The 13,713-nt window shown below is 40.9% G+C and overlaps 1 protein-coding gene across 2 annotated transcripts in view; it reads right to left on the bottom strand.

The window, feature by feature from the left end:
* Nucleotides 1–7,556: 7,556 nt before the first annotated feature.
* Topbp1 (DNA topoisomerase II binding protein 1) overlaps nucleotides 7,557–13,713 on the bottom strand; it is a 55,446-nt gene continuing 49,289 nt past the window's right edge. For both annotated transcript variants that reach the window (XM_027933851.2, XM_071615647.1), the window contains 4 exons: nucleotides 13,123–13,260; nucleotides 12,089–12,178; nucleotides 11,753–11,914; nucleotides 7,557–8,394 (listed from right to left, as the gene is read on the bottom strand). In XM_027933851.2, the coding sequence (XP_027789652.2) occupies nucleotides 8,251–8,394; nucleotides 11,753–11,914; nucleotides 12,089–12,178; nucleotides 13,123–13,260 (534 nt within the window). In that variant the 3' untranslated portion in view covers nucleotides 7,557–8,250. The remainder of the gene's footprint in view (nucleotides 8,395–11,752; nucleotides 11,915–12,088; nucleotides 12,179–13,122; nucleotides 13,261–13,713) is intronic.

Raw genomic sequence — 13,713 nt, 5'->3', positions numbered from 1 at the left:
CTAGGTCTCCAGACCTTTTTATTATTTGAAGAATGGCCTCACAAATTTGTTCAGGCTGCTGTCTAATTTTCGGCCCTCCTGTCTCAGCTTCCCAAGTACATGGGATTGCAGGTGCACATGACCACATTCTTCCTTTTAATTTGCAGTTGAAAACAGCATATTCTGCCCTAAGAAGCCAATCTCTGAAGGTTTTTTACCTGTGTGAGCAGTTTTCTTCATGAGAAGTGGTACAATTCTGCAAGATCATGTTCATGATCTCAAACCTGCATTTTGGAATAACTTGAAGATCCTTAAAATGCTGTTCGACTCCCACCTCCAGACATGGTTTAATTAGCATGGGTATGGCCTGAGTTTAGAGACTTTCAAGTTCTGAGGTTTATCCTAAATTACAGCAAAGTTTATCTACCTTACAGTACTCCTGGCTACTTGTAATTCTGCATTTCTCCCTGGTGACTGTGAAATGACCCTTATTAACTATCAGAGACAAGCATGAGAGCAGCAGAACCCTGTGACCATCTAATTCCTCAGCCGCTTGCACCACCACAACTGGGCATGCAGGTCACTTTTTACCAGTCTCTGCCTTTTTAAAAGTCATGTGGGGCTAGATGCAGTTGCTCAAGCCTGTGATCCAGCAATTTTGGAAGGCTGAGGCAGAAGGGATGGCAAGTTCAAGGCCAGCCTCAGCAATTTAGCAAGACCCTTTCTCAAAAGGGTTGGGGATATGTAGTTTAGTAGTAAAGCACCTCTGGGTTCAATCCCCAGTACATTTTTTATATTATTATTATTAAAAATCTGAAACTGAATAGAACTTTGGAGGTCAAGGACTCCCAACCTCAGTGGTACCATAATAGTGTGGGTGAAGAGCAGGTTGCAAAGTTCTATTCCTTCATTCTCCCCTAACATCTTTTTTAATACCTTGACTCCAGCCTGACAAGAATGTTGTATCAGACCTTGGGGTTTTGTTGATTGATACTGGAATTGAACCCAGGGGCACTTAACCATTAAGCTGCATACTTTTTTTTTTTTTTTTAATTTTTAATTTTGAGAGTGTTTCACTAAGTTGCTGAGGGAGTTGCTAAATTGCAGAAGCGGCCTCGAACTTGGGATCCTCCTGTCTCAGCCACCCAAATTGCTGAGATTATACAGGTGTGTACCACCATGCTTGGCAGTCATTGGAATTTTTTAAAATCACTGCTGCCATGATGATGCACACTAGTGATCCCAGCAGCTTGGGAGGCTGAGGTAGGAGGATCACAAAGTGTAAAGCCAGCCTTGGCAACTTAGCAAGGATGGCCCTGTCTCAAAAAAGAAAGGGCTTGGCATGTGGCTCATGGCTCAGTACAAAATAAATAAATAAACAGAGTATTTTATCTTGGGCCAGGTACTGTTCTAATCAAGTGAACAGGTAACGAATATTGACTGGTTTATCCCTGACCTCCTGACTGCCCCGTAAAATCGGGGAAATAGGTTCTGAAAAGTTAAGTAGTTTGCTGAAATTCAAGCTAGTAAGGAAGGAGTGAGGCTTGCCACACAGGTATTTTGACTCAGTATATTCTGCACCATAAGGCTTTGTTCCTTGCCTCCCACCAGATTTAAAGCTAGTGAAGGAAAAAAACTCCTTTGAGTCTGGCTTGAAGGAGCCCTCTGCCCTATTCACCCAAGGTCAGTATGGATGTTTGGGAGTCTGCCCTCTTCCGTCTCTCAAAGTAGCATAAAGTCCCTAATGTTGGGGCGAATTATACTACTCTGTTTTTAAATGGCCAACGGTGAAATTTTAGTGTCTATAATGTTATAATGAAAAATTACAAATACAGAGGAACAGAGAATGGTATTGTTGAGAGCCTAGAGCCGCGGGGCGCTAAGAAGGGGCTACTGGGTTCAGCTGCAGCGGCGACCCGGGAGAGGAAGGGACAGGATCCAGGCGGAGGAGGCGAGCCCTGCGCCTGTCTTCCTTGAGCCTTCAGGGTCCCTGGCCGCGCTGCCTTGCCTCTCCTGCCGGGAGCCGGGGCGCCTCTGCTGCGCGGCGCTGCGCTGCTGCGGGGCGGGGCGCCCGTTGGCGGCCACCACTGCGCCCGGTGCCCGAGTCCGAGCAGCGTTGGGTCTCGCACCATGCAAGAAGGGACTGCGAGCCTGCAGCTGCTCAGACGCAGCCCTCGGCGAGGACTGGGGCCAGGAGTTGGCACTTCCTTTCCCCTGCCTGTTGAGAGCCGCAGCCGAGTCAGGATGGCGCCTGGCGTTTTGCCAGAGTGGAGTTCGCGGAGTTCCGGCTCCAGGCTCCCAACATGGTATGTAGTAAACGCCTGTGCTCCCTAAGCCAACTTACCAGTTTGTGGCAACTCAGCCTAGGGCACCTTCCCCGCCTTCCAATTATTCTGTTTCATCCATATTTCACCAAATCAGCATTTTCACACCTTAAAAAAATGTCCATAGTGTCACATATCCCATTGGTGTTGCTATTCTCTTTTCTCTTCTGGTGCTGTTTTGAATGAATTTGGTTTGTTGGCAGTGGACTGCAGTTCTTCCAGTCTTCCCTTTAATTTCCCCACTTTTTCTTACACTGAAGTAATTGAGGGAACCTGGTCATTCTGGAATATTATAGTTACAGCAAGGTACTACTGTGCCCTTCTTTTTGGTGTGTGTTTGGGGGGTGGTCGTGTGGATTGAACAGGAGTGCTCTACCACTGAGCTGGGCCCGCAGCATTTTCTCTTTTCAGATGGGGGCTCATTAAAAGTTCAATCAGGGGCTGGGGGCGTGGTTCAGTGATAGAGCACTTGCCTAGCATGTGTGAGACACTGGTTTTGATTTTCAGCACCTCACATAAATAAATGAATGAAATAAAGGTCCATCAACAACTAAAAAAATATTTTAAAAAGAATTCACCCAGGCTGGACTCAAACTGTGCTTCTTCTACCTCAGCCTCCTGAGATGCTGGGATTACAGACATGCACAACCACGCCTAGCTACCTGTGCCACTGAGATAGGCTCTGATTGCAGTGAGGAGGTGGGATTTCAGGAGCCATCATCAGTACATTGTCAGTAGAGGGCACTATAGAGACACCAGACGCCAGGGCTGGAGGAAGGACTATTTCCAGGCGTTCTGTATTCCACAGTGGCTCACCTTCATGATTCGGAAACAGCCCACACCACCCCTCCCCTGCAAGGTCCCCCACTCCTAGAGCGGCATGCTTGGTCAGCTGTGACCCCTAGAAGTTTTTCTGCCTCCATTGTCAGGATGTTACTGCTGCCAGTTGAGGCCTGAAGCCTTAATTTTCTGGACTCCACCCCTCCAGTCCCTTCTCAGGGTTAGGGAAGTAGTTGCTTTCTGCATTTGTGTGTGTGTGTGTGTGTGTGTGTGTGTGTGTGTGCGTGCGTGCGCGCGCGCGCGCTGGGGATTGAAACCAGGGGTGCTTTACACTGAGCCACATCTCCAGTCCTTTTAATTTTTAAATTTTGAGACAGGGTCTTGCCAAGTTGCATAGGACCTTAGTAAATTTCTGAGGCTGGTCTTGAACTTTTTTCCATCCTCCTGCCTCAGCCTCCTGAGTTGCTGGGATTACACGTGTGTACCACTGTGGCCAGCAGTTAAATCTCCTTGTAGCAGTTGCCTTTTACTAGTTGAATAACTTCTTTTAGTGTTAAAAGTTTCTCTCTTTATTTTTTGTCTCCTCAGTGTTGACTGATCATGGGTCGTAATATTTGGAGGCTTGATCAAATTCGAGCCTGATTCACAAGTGTAGGTGAAAGAATATTTCACAGGTATTGTTCTTTACTTCCTGTTGTATCACTTCAGGGCCACACACCTGGTTGTCCTGAGTAAGCAATAAGCTCGGGAGTCATCAGCTTCATCTAACATGAACTTCCCCACTTGCCTTGTGTGCAGCAGTTTGGGCAGTTATTGGTGATCCCTGGAGTTGTGAAATCATATGCTGCTCTCATTTGTTGTCTGGAATTATTCTGTAAAGAGAACTTTTTCCTCAGCTGTCGTATTGAAAGGAGGTTCATTCTGACATAGGAAGGTAATTGCTAGATTTTATTAGTTTCTTTTTTTGGTGGTCCCAGGGATTGAACCCATGGCCTGTGCATGCAAAGCAAGCACTCTATCAACTGAGCTATATCCCCAGCCCTTAGTTTCTTTCTTTATTTTATTATTATTATTATTTTAGTTTTGGTACTGGGGATTGAATCCAGGGGCACTTAACCACATCCCCAGCCCTTTTATTTTCAGACAGGGCCTCGCTAAGTTACTTAGGGCCTCATTAATTTTCTGAGGCTGGCCTCAAACTTGGGATCCTTCTGCATCAGTCTCCGGAGTTGCTGGGATTACAGATGTGCCCCAGGATTTTAAGGTTGAATATTCAATATTCTTTTATTATTAGAATTTGTGTTTTTTGGGTTGGGATTGAGGCTCAGTGGTAGAGTGTTTGCCTAGCACGCATGAGGCACCAGGTTTGATCCTCAGCACCACATAAAAATAGTGTCCACCTAAAACTAATATACACACACATACATATACGTGTGTGTGTGTATGTAAAAGAATTTATGCTCTTTCCTGGAAATTTTGAGTTTCAAATAATTTTATGTATTACTTGACATAGTAAAACAGAACACATTTTGTTCATTTATTTATTTGATGGATATTTGTTTCTTCTACTTCTTGGCTGTTTCATTTTTTGGTATTAGGGTTTGAATCAGGGATGCTTTACCACTGAGCTACATCCCCAGACCTTTCTATTTTGAGTCAGGGTCTCAGAGTTATTTAGTAACTTGGTAAATTGCTGAGGCTGGCCTCAAACTTGTGATCCTCCTGCCTCAGCCTCCCAAGTTGCTGGGATTCAGGTGTGTGTCACTGCGATTGGCTCCTTCTACTGCTTTTAAATTTGAACATTTTGACTTGAAAATGCCTAAATAGATATCTGTACTAAGGTTCCTTCCTCCAGTAGATACCTCAAATTTAAAGCAATTTTCATTACAGATCCTCAAATGCTAAGCTTGAAATTGTCCTGCCAAGTGGTTAATACTAATCATAGTGTGGCAGCAAAACAGTTGGGCTAGGCACAATAGCATATGCCTATAATACCAGTGGCTCAGGAGGCTGAGGTAGGAGGATTGAAAGTTCAAAGCCAGCCTCAGCAATTTAGCAAGATCCTAAGCAACTGAGTGAGACCCTGTTGCAAAATTAAAAAAAAAAAAAAAAAGCCGTGGTTCAGTATCTCTGGGTTCAATTCCTGGTATAAAAAACAAAAACACTGTGTGCCTTGCTTGTTGACCCATCTAAATTTAAGAACATTCTTAGGGAGAAAGAAAAGGTTGACTAAATGTGGCCCAATGCCTATTTTTGCAAAGCCTCAAGCTAAGAATGGCTTTTACATGTTTAAAAATCTTTTTTAATTGTAGATGGACACAATACCTTTATTTACCTAATGTGGTGCTGAGGATTGAATCCAGTGCCTTATGCATGCTAGACAAGCACTCCACCATTGATCCACAACCCCAGCCGGGTTTTTACATTTTTGAAAGATTTGGGGATAAATGATACAAAGACCCAGTCCACAAAACAAGATATTTGCTCTCTCTGTAACATCAGCAAACTGTGTATTTAAAAACCTCCAGGCAAGAGGCCTGTGAAATAATAGGCATGGATTTGTGGCATATTGGGGTGGGGAGTCACATGTCTAGAATCTAGCTTTATGACAGCTCTAAGCTCAAAAGGAACATACAAACCCGTGCCTGCATCCACCCCAGGATGTCGTGCGCTGTAACGTAGTTTGCTGGGCCTGCCATAATGCAAGTCCACAGGGTAGTTGGCTTAAAAAGCAATTTACTTTCTCAGTTCTGAAAATTAGAAACCTGATGGATGTCTGCCTGTCCCTGTCCTCAGTTTCCTGTGTACATGCAGGTGGGAGTTGGGGTGATGGTGGCAGGAGAGTTCTAAACTCTCATGCCCTTAGTATCAGGGCACTTTACCACCAAGCTATATTCCCAGCCCTTTAAAATTTTAACACAGGGTCTAGCTAAATTGCTCAAGGTGGCCTTGATATTATGATCCTCTTGTGTCAGCCTCCTGAGTAGCTGGGATTATGGGCATGTGCCACCATGTCCCCCTCTCTTCTTATGAGGACACTAATCCTGCTGGACTAGGGTCCCACCCTCTGACCTCATTTAACTTTAATTATTTCCTTCAAGGCTTTAGCTATACACAAGGTTGGGCTGACTTCAACCTATTAACATTGGAGGGACACAATTCAGTCCATTACTATAAATGCTGAATTTGGACATAATTAAGTAGGGTCTGCATTCAGGGTTCCCACCTCTAAGTGCTGAGAGCATGTTTCTAGGTGGTTTACTCCTGAATCCCAGGCTCTACCTTGTGGGCTAATGAGTCCTAGTTATTGAATTAATGAATGCTGAGGAGATCAGACTAATGCATGAAAAAATTCAGAGGACTATAAGGTGCTAATTTAAACATCACATTAAAATTCTGTAGCAATTCTGAAGGTAAATTAAGAATAAACATTTTTTATTTTAAAAACAGACAACTACCTATGCTTGGTACTCCTTGCACGTGAGAGGATATTTTTGGTGGCATTAGGACATTTACAGATAAAGAACCACAGCCAGAGCTGAAGTGGTTCATGAGGGAGGATATGGGCAGATGCTAGGGAGGAGACACCACGTCTGGAGCCTCAGCTGTGTCAGATGTAAACAAGAGAACAGTACACTGTTTTTGCAGAAAGAGTAGATTAGGTAATTTTATCTGGAATGGAAAGAAACATTGTGATCATCAAGAAGTTCAGGTTTGGGATGTAGCTTAGTGTGGTAGAGCATGTGAGTACCACAACCAAGATGGCAGCAGCAGGGGCGGGGGTGGGAGGGAGGCTCAACTGCCCCCTCAAGAAGTAATATCAATTCCAAAACTTAGTACAGGGCTTGGGGCTGTAGCTCAGTGGTAGAGTGCTTGCCTAGTGCGTGAGGCACTGGGTTCGATCCTCAGCACCACATAAAAATAAATAAATAAAGGTATTGTGTCCAACTACAACTAAAACCAAACCAAAACAAACACACACACACACACACACAAAAACCCTACAATCTACAAAGTGATTTAGCTAACTTAAAAATGGTTTTGATAAAACTAGGCCCATGTGGTTTTGGAGCAAGGCAGGAGTATAGTTTACATTAAGATGCTACCTCCTTGTGTAGAATTTACATTGTCAACTGTGATGAAACTCAAAACTTAAGGGGCAGGGACACAACTCCTTCCTCTTCTGATAAACACAAAAGGGGTTCATGTCCAAGTTGAGACTCTTCCCCTTTGCTGTTTCAAAGACTCATTAGGAAACAAATAGTTGACATCAAAATTACAGTCCTAACTTTCTCATTTGTTCTATGACAAGATGAGGTGTTTTTATAGTTAGAAGGTGGTACTAATGCATATAATATTTGGTGTTCGGGTCTAGCATCATAACAGCTAATGCAGTTTAACAGTTTCAGCAGAAGGTTTTTTTTTTTTTTTTCAATCTAATAGAACAAAATTCTGCATAAATAACAAATATCAGAAATGTAATTAGCAATTTAATTTTTAAGCTAAGTTTTACAACTCTTTTAGTGCCTTAACAGAGCTAACTGAACACATCTTAATACTAATTTGAGTCACTATTTTTATTCTTTATTGTCACATTTTCCAAGTTTTGGTGCCCAAACTTGGCAAACATCATGGAGATCTGTACACACATACATATACATATATATATATATATATATATACATACACACACACAGAAGTTTAAAGCCCCAGTTTCCTCGTTAAACCTTGTGCTCAGGCTCCTGTTAAAAAGAGGTAAAATGATAAGAAGATAAAAATCAGGGAAAACATGAAAAGGCCCAATTGATAACTCTTTTTACAAATCAAGGGAGACATTCTGAAGCAAAATCCATCACCTTGCTAAAATTCCCACCGAGCTACAGCCTCATATATTTACAAGAAAGATAAACAAAAGCCTTTTGCACACATCCACGAGGTTTGACAAGCCAGCTGAGGAGTTGTATTTTCTTGCTGTTATTTCAGGAACTTTTCATTAAAAAACAATGTTTCAGTGATTAAAATTTCAGGTGTTAAAAATTTCAGGCGGGATCATCTTTACATTCCAAAGCAAAATTCTTCAGGTAGGTACATGTCTTCAAATTGCTACACAATCACAACAACATTCAGGCTTTACATTTCCTGTTTGGTAACTAAGGGGCAGACTCGACTAGTGTATTCGAGGTCGTTTGACCTTGCTCTTCTCCACAGCAGCTCTCCTCTTCTGTGGTGACAGTGGTGCAGGCTCCTTATTATTCTGAAGAAATGCAACAGCTCCTGGTAGACAGTAATTCTCCACAGGAGGAGGAGATTCCTATAAGAGCAAAGGAAATGTTTTTCTTTTTTTCTCCCCAAGATTTCAAACTTTTAGGCAATCAAGTCATAGACTCCTTCACTCTGCCTTTTGAGGAGAAAAGCTTAAAAAGGAAAATGCATATTCTTTCCTAGGTTCTTGCAAAAACCTGTCTCTCATGGTATGCTGGATCAGCATACACCTTTTATCAGAAAAATGAGAGTACAGCTCAGGTAGAGGAAGAATCCCTGTTCAGATCTTCATGGGGATTACATGCTCAATAGCTATCATAACACAAGTTGCTAAGCTTAGCATAACATTCTCTCTATATTCCCATTTTACAAACCAATTTAAAATAAGACAACCTATGTTACTTAACAAGCAAGTGGCAAAGCTACAGAGTTCCTTCCCTTCTCAAACCCACACATTCTTCTCCTTCACAGCCATTTTACAATACTGAAGAAAAGATTTCTTCCTTTATTCTAAGTGTAATAACATCAATTTTTTTCTGGCAAATATGGTAGACTGGGTAACCTGAAAAAAAAGCTCCATAAAATTGGTGGTCGTTCCATGTATAACAACTGTAAATTCTGACTAAAATATATTAAAGGCAACTACCAGAAAACTGGAGAATAAACAAATCAAGAAGAGCTGACATTTAGAAGAATAAATAGTATAGAGCATTTTTCTCTTTTTTTATGACTTTGAGGAGAGGGCCCCAGACTGTTGTGCAGCCTGGCTAAAAAAAAAAAAAAAAAAAGGCTTGAAGAAAGACACATGAGAACCACACCCCCTGGAAAGTAAGGTGGGGAAATCCCAGAAAAAAACAGCAAGCGGGGGACCCAGTTCAGGGAGGAACCCTGCCCAAATCTTCACTTGACCTCTAAATCATGTCATGTGTGTGCTAAGACCAAAGACACTGAACTAAGATTTAAGCTGCGGCTGCTTTATGTCAGTCTAGTAAACTGCCTGCTAAATAAAAACAGCAGTTTTCAGAGGGCTACAGCAGAATGCAGAGTTTCTAAACTTATTCATAATGTGCAGGATAGATTCAGAAATTATTCTACATATGTAGAAGCAGAACATAATTCATTCTCAAGAAAAAAAAAATAACAAAAATGAAATACTTATATATAAATTTAACAAAATGTTCATGAAAAATCAAGGAACTAAATTAATAGACAGGCCATGTTCACGGATGGAAGACTCAAAACACACTTAAAGAGATCAATACTAATGAATGCAATTCCCATCAAAATTAAGATTTTTTTTATGAGTATAAACAAGCTTATTTTAAAAATTTATGGAAAAAAGGTACAACTGAAGAAAGAAAAATGGAAAGGCACCTAAAGTAGCTAAAACAATCTTTAAAAAGAGGAGTAAGTAGAAGCTATCACTGGCTGATATCAGGGCTAACAAAATAAGAGTTGTAGGATCACAGCAGCAGACCACCACAGAGGGGAAGACACAGATCAGTGAAACCAGAAACAGACATACACAAGTATGCCCAACAGACTATGACAAAGGTACAAAAGGAACTCAACAGAGGAGAGAAGGTTCTTTGAACAAGTGACAAATGGAGCCACTGCACAGTCTCAGAAGAAAGAAATCCCAGAACAAACTTTGACCTAAACTTCACATCTTATGTAGCAATTAGCTTAAAATGGATCATAGACAACGAAACTTTAAAGACTTTTAGGAAGAAACAAAACAATCTTTTAAGACCTAAAGCTAGGTAAAGGCTTGATATGAAAATCACAATCCATAAAATATTGACAAATCAGACCTCATCAAAATATAAACTCTTTGGCAGAGGAGAGAGCTCAGTGGCCAATAAATTTACTTCACATGCGTGAGGCCCTGGGATCCATTCCATATCACAAAGCCAAAGAAAAACTCTCTGTCTCTGCAAAAGTCTCTTCTAAGAAGATAAATAAGCTGGGAGAAAATATTCACAAACCACACATGCAATTAAAGACTATCATCTAAAACAAGAAACCCTCAGGGCTCAACAATAAAAACAATTCAATTAGAAAACGGGCAAAGGAGGGCTGGGGATGTAACAGCTTAGTGGTAGAGTGTTTGCCCAGTGTGCACAAGGCCCTGGGTTCAGTCCCCAATACTAGAAACAAAACTAAAAACAGAAAATGGGCAAAAGATATGAACAGATATTTTAATGAAGATTATGTAAACATGCAAATAAGTATGCCAAAAGATGTTGGACTTCATTAGCCACGTGAGATACACAAATTAAAACCACAGTAAGATACTTACTGAAATGGCTAAGAGAAAAAAATAGAGACAATACTAAATCTTGAAGACAGAAACCGAATCACTTACATTGCTGATGAGAATGTAAAACAATATGGATATTCTGGGAACATCTTGGGCATGTGTCACAGTCAAATGAAAACATATTCACATAAAAACAGCAGCTCTATTCATGGTAGTCCAAAACAAAACAACTCAGATGTCCTTCTCCAGGTTAATAACTCATAAATAAGACCCTAGCTTCAGCTCTCTATATCTTCCTAACCCCCGTCATTTTCCCTCATTATATAAATTTTTATAACCTCACATGTCTCAGTAAATTGACCTTTTCTTTTTAAAATACAGCATCTCACATTGCCCAGGATGGTCTCAAACTCTGGGGCTTGTTACACTAAGCATCTTTAAAAGTCTCTTTACAAGTTGCTCCAGGAGTGTTATTAATGGTTACTAATTCCTAATCAGTATATCCACTTTATAATAAAGGCTTCAAGCATTCCTGCTGTTAAACCCTGAGCAACCCCCATACCCAAGCAGCAAGATCACGAAGCAGGCTGTTTTGGTTCCCCTTATTTCTATGCCAATCTATTCTAAAGACTTTGTAATAAAGACATTTAGGATTTTATCCGTCCTTGTTGACGGCTTACAGGCCGTCTCTACTGGCTTACAGGCTTACTCTACTGTCAGGAAGATTTTTCTTTGCCCATTTAAATCTTACACAGTATAAGCTGATTCTGAACACAAAATCTGCCCTCCAGATAGCAAATGCCTAATTATTACCATATCTAACATAGGTATTTACTGAAAATCAACACAAAGGTCAAGAAAACTAAGAAGGACCTTGGATAAACGATTTTCCTTGGATTCCTAAATCAATTTCTACTTTCTTTATATCCCAGTATTTGAAAGCACGCTAGATCTGTATGACCTTGTCATATTTAACTCTCATGCTAAATGTTTATGTGTCATTATAAAAAACAGAACAAAACTGGAGGAGGCTAAATCAAGAAGAGCAGAAGGTTGATCTTCCATTAATAACAAGCCAAAGGTTCTGAGGTACAGATAAGCATATCTTTGTTAATGAGAAAATCAAGGACACAATGTCACCAACCTGCATAAGATAATCAGCAATGTATTCTGTTCTTAAGCAGTACACATTCTGGGCAGCAGCTTCTGCTATATTAATTACTGAGTCATCCGGTTTCTGTTTATTTAAGTCAGAAAAGAGATGTGTGGCCTCTTTAAATAAAGGAACAGAATGACCAGGTAGCACCTAATGAAAAAAACAAAAAGAAACAATCTACCAGTGTTCCCAAGCACTTCAAATAGATAATATATACTTAAGCATTACCAATCTGAAAAGTAGAGGAAATGAAGAATTGATCACAGCAAGCATGGATGGATAATAATTCATGTAAGACACATAGTAAATTGATGTGAAACAAACCTTTGCTCCTCCAGACTGAAGAAGACGCTTGAATCCTGCTTCTCGGGATTGGTCAACATGTAAGATAACCTTCCAACCACTGAATGCTCCCTGTAAACAAAAACTATTCATCAGTGTTGAAATGATTTAGAAAATAACAAAATAATACTGATAATGTACGATTTTAACTGTAGACTGTTTTAAGTCAGCAAATAAAATTGGGGCGGGGGGGGGGCGCCTTAGGGATTAGACCATGGGCACTTTACCACTGAGCCACATCCTCAGTCCTTTTTATTTTGAAACAGGGTCTCACTAAGTTGATTAGGGCCTTGCTAATTTGCTAGTTGGCCTTGAACTTGTGGATCCTGTCTCAGCCTGTGAAGTCACTGGGATTATAGGCATATGCCACTGAGCCCAGCTAGTAAGTAATTTCATGACCTTTACTTTTGCCACAACGTGATAATCTCTGGCACATTCCTCAGTAGACATTTGAGCTGAGCCCAGGTCTTTGTGCATGCTAAGCACGTGCTCAATCACTGATTTTATCTCCAGTCCTTTCTAAATTTTATTTTCATTCTGGGTCTTTCTATGCTGCCCAGGCTGGCCTCCAACTTGGGATCCTCCCTCCTAAGCTTCCTGGGCATCTGGGATTACAGGTAGATGCCACCATGCCCAGTATAAATATCTTTTAAAAGAGCTTTCAAGATATGTATCTTACTGTCAAACATAATTGGAAACACTAGAAATATACATTAAGTGCAATTTAGAATGTCCAAACCAAACAAACATATCAAAGGATAAAAGAAGTAGAATTATTATTTAGTTAAGCATATACCCTTAAAAAAAGAAGCCACATGATTGAATGCCCTTTACATTACCTATATAATTATATACATACATGGGATTGAACCCAGCGGTGCTCTACCACTGAACCACAATCCAAGTCCTTTTTTCACTTTTTGAGACAGGATCTCACTAAATTGCTAAGGCTGGCCAAGACCTTGTCATCCCTCTGCCTCAGCCTCCCAAGCCACTGGTATCATATATGCTAATACCTCCACGATGCCCGATTCTTGTCTTTGCTGGATTTTTTTCCTCCATCTCATTGCTGCGAGTGCTAGTCTCCGTTGCTGTACACTGATGCCAGTCAAAACATCGAGTATGGAACTACTTCCCCATTCATAGTCTTCTTCCTAGAGAATGAACCCAATATACTTTTGAGCTCCTAAACCCAGGGAGTCTGTGCTGCAGACAGGACATGTGTTTCTGACCCCAAGAAGCCTTCAATCAGCGAAGATTAAAGCTAAACACTGAATTGTTATAATCTGTTTTTTTTTTTTTTCCCCTCCTCCTTCTTTTGGTGGTACTAGGGATTGAACCCAGGATCCTCCACATGCTAAGAAAGTGTCCTACCACTGAGTTACATTCCCAGCCCATCTGAATTGTTATAAATACAGAGTGCAGTTAAGTAAATATTTTGTGAGCAGGGGGTAGGTAAATACTCTAGAGTCAAATGTATCCTAGCTTTTAATAAAATCAGAAAAGATATTGCACTCATTTCTAAGAAACATAACTACACCTGGCAATTGGCAATATTTAGGTTATTGGGCTTCACCTGATGTAAGAGTTACTTTGTACAAGGATAG

The sequence above is a fragment of the Marmota flaviventris genome, chromosome 8 (genome assembly GCF_047511675.1).
Source record: "Marmota flaviventris isolate mMarFla1 chromosome 8, mMarFla1.hap1, whole genome shotgun sequence".
Taxonomy (NCBI): Eukaryota; Metazoa; Chordata; class Mammalia; order Rodentia; family Sciuridae; genus Marmota; species Marmota flaviventris.
Note: the sequence above shows the minus strand (reverse complement) of the source record. Positions and strands in the feature narration are given on the sequence as shown.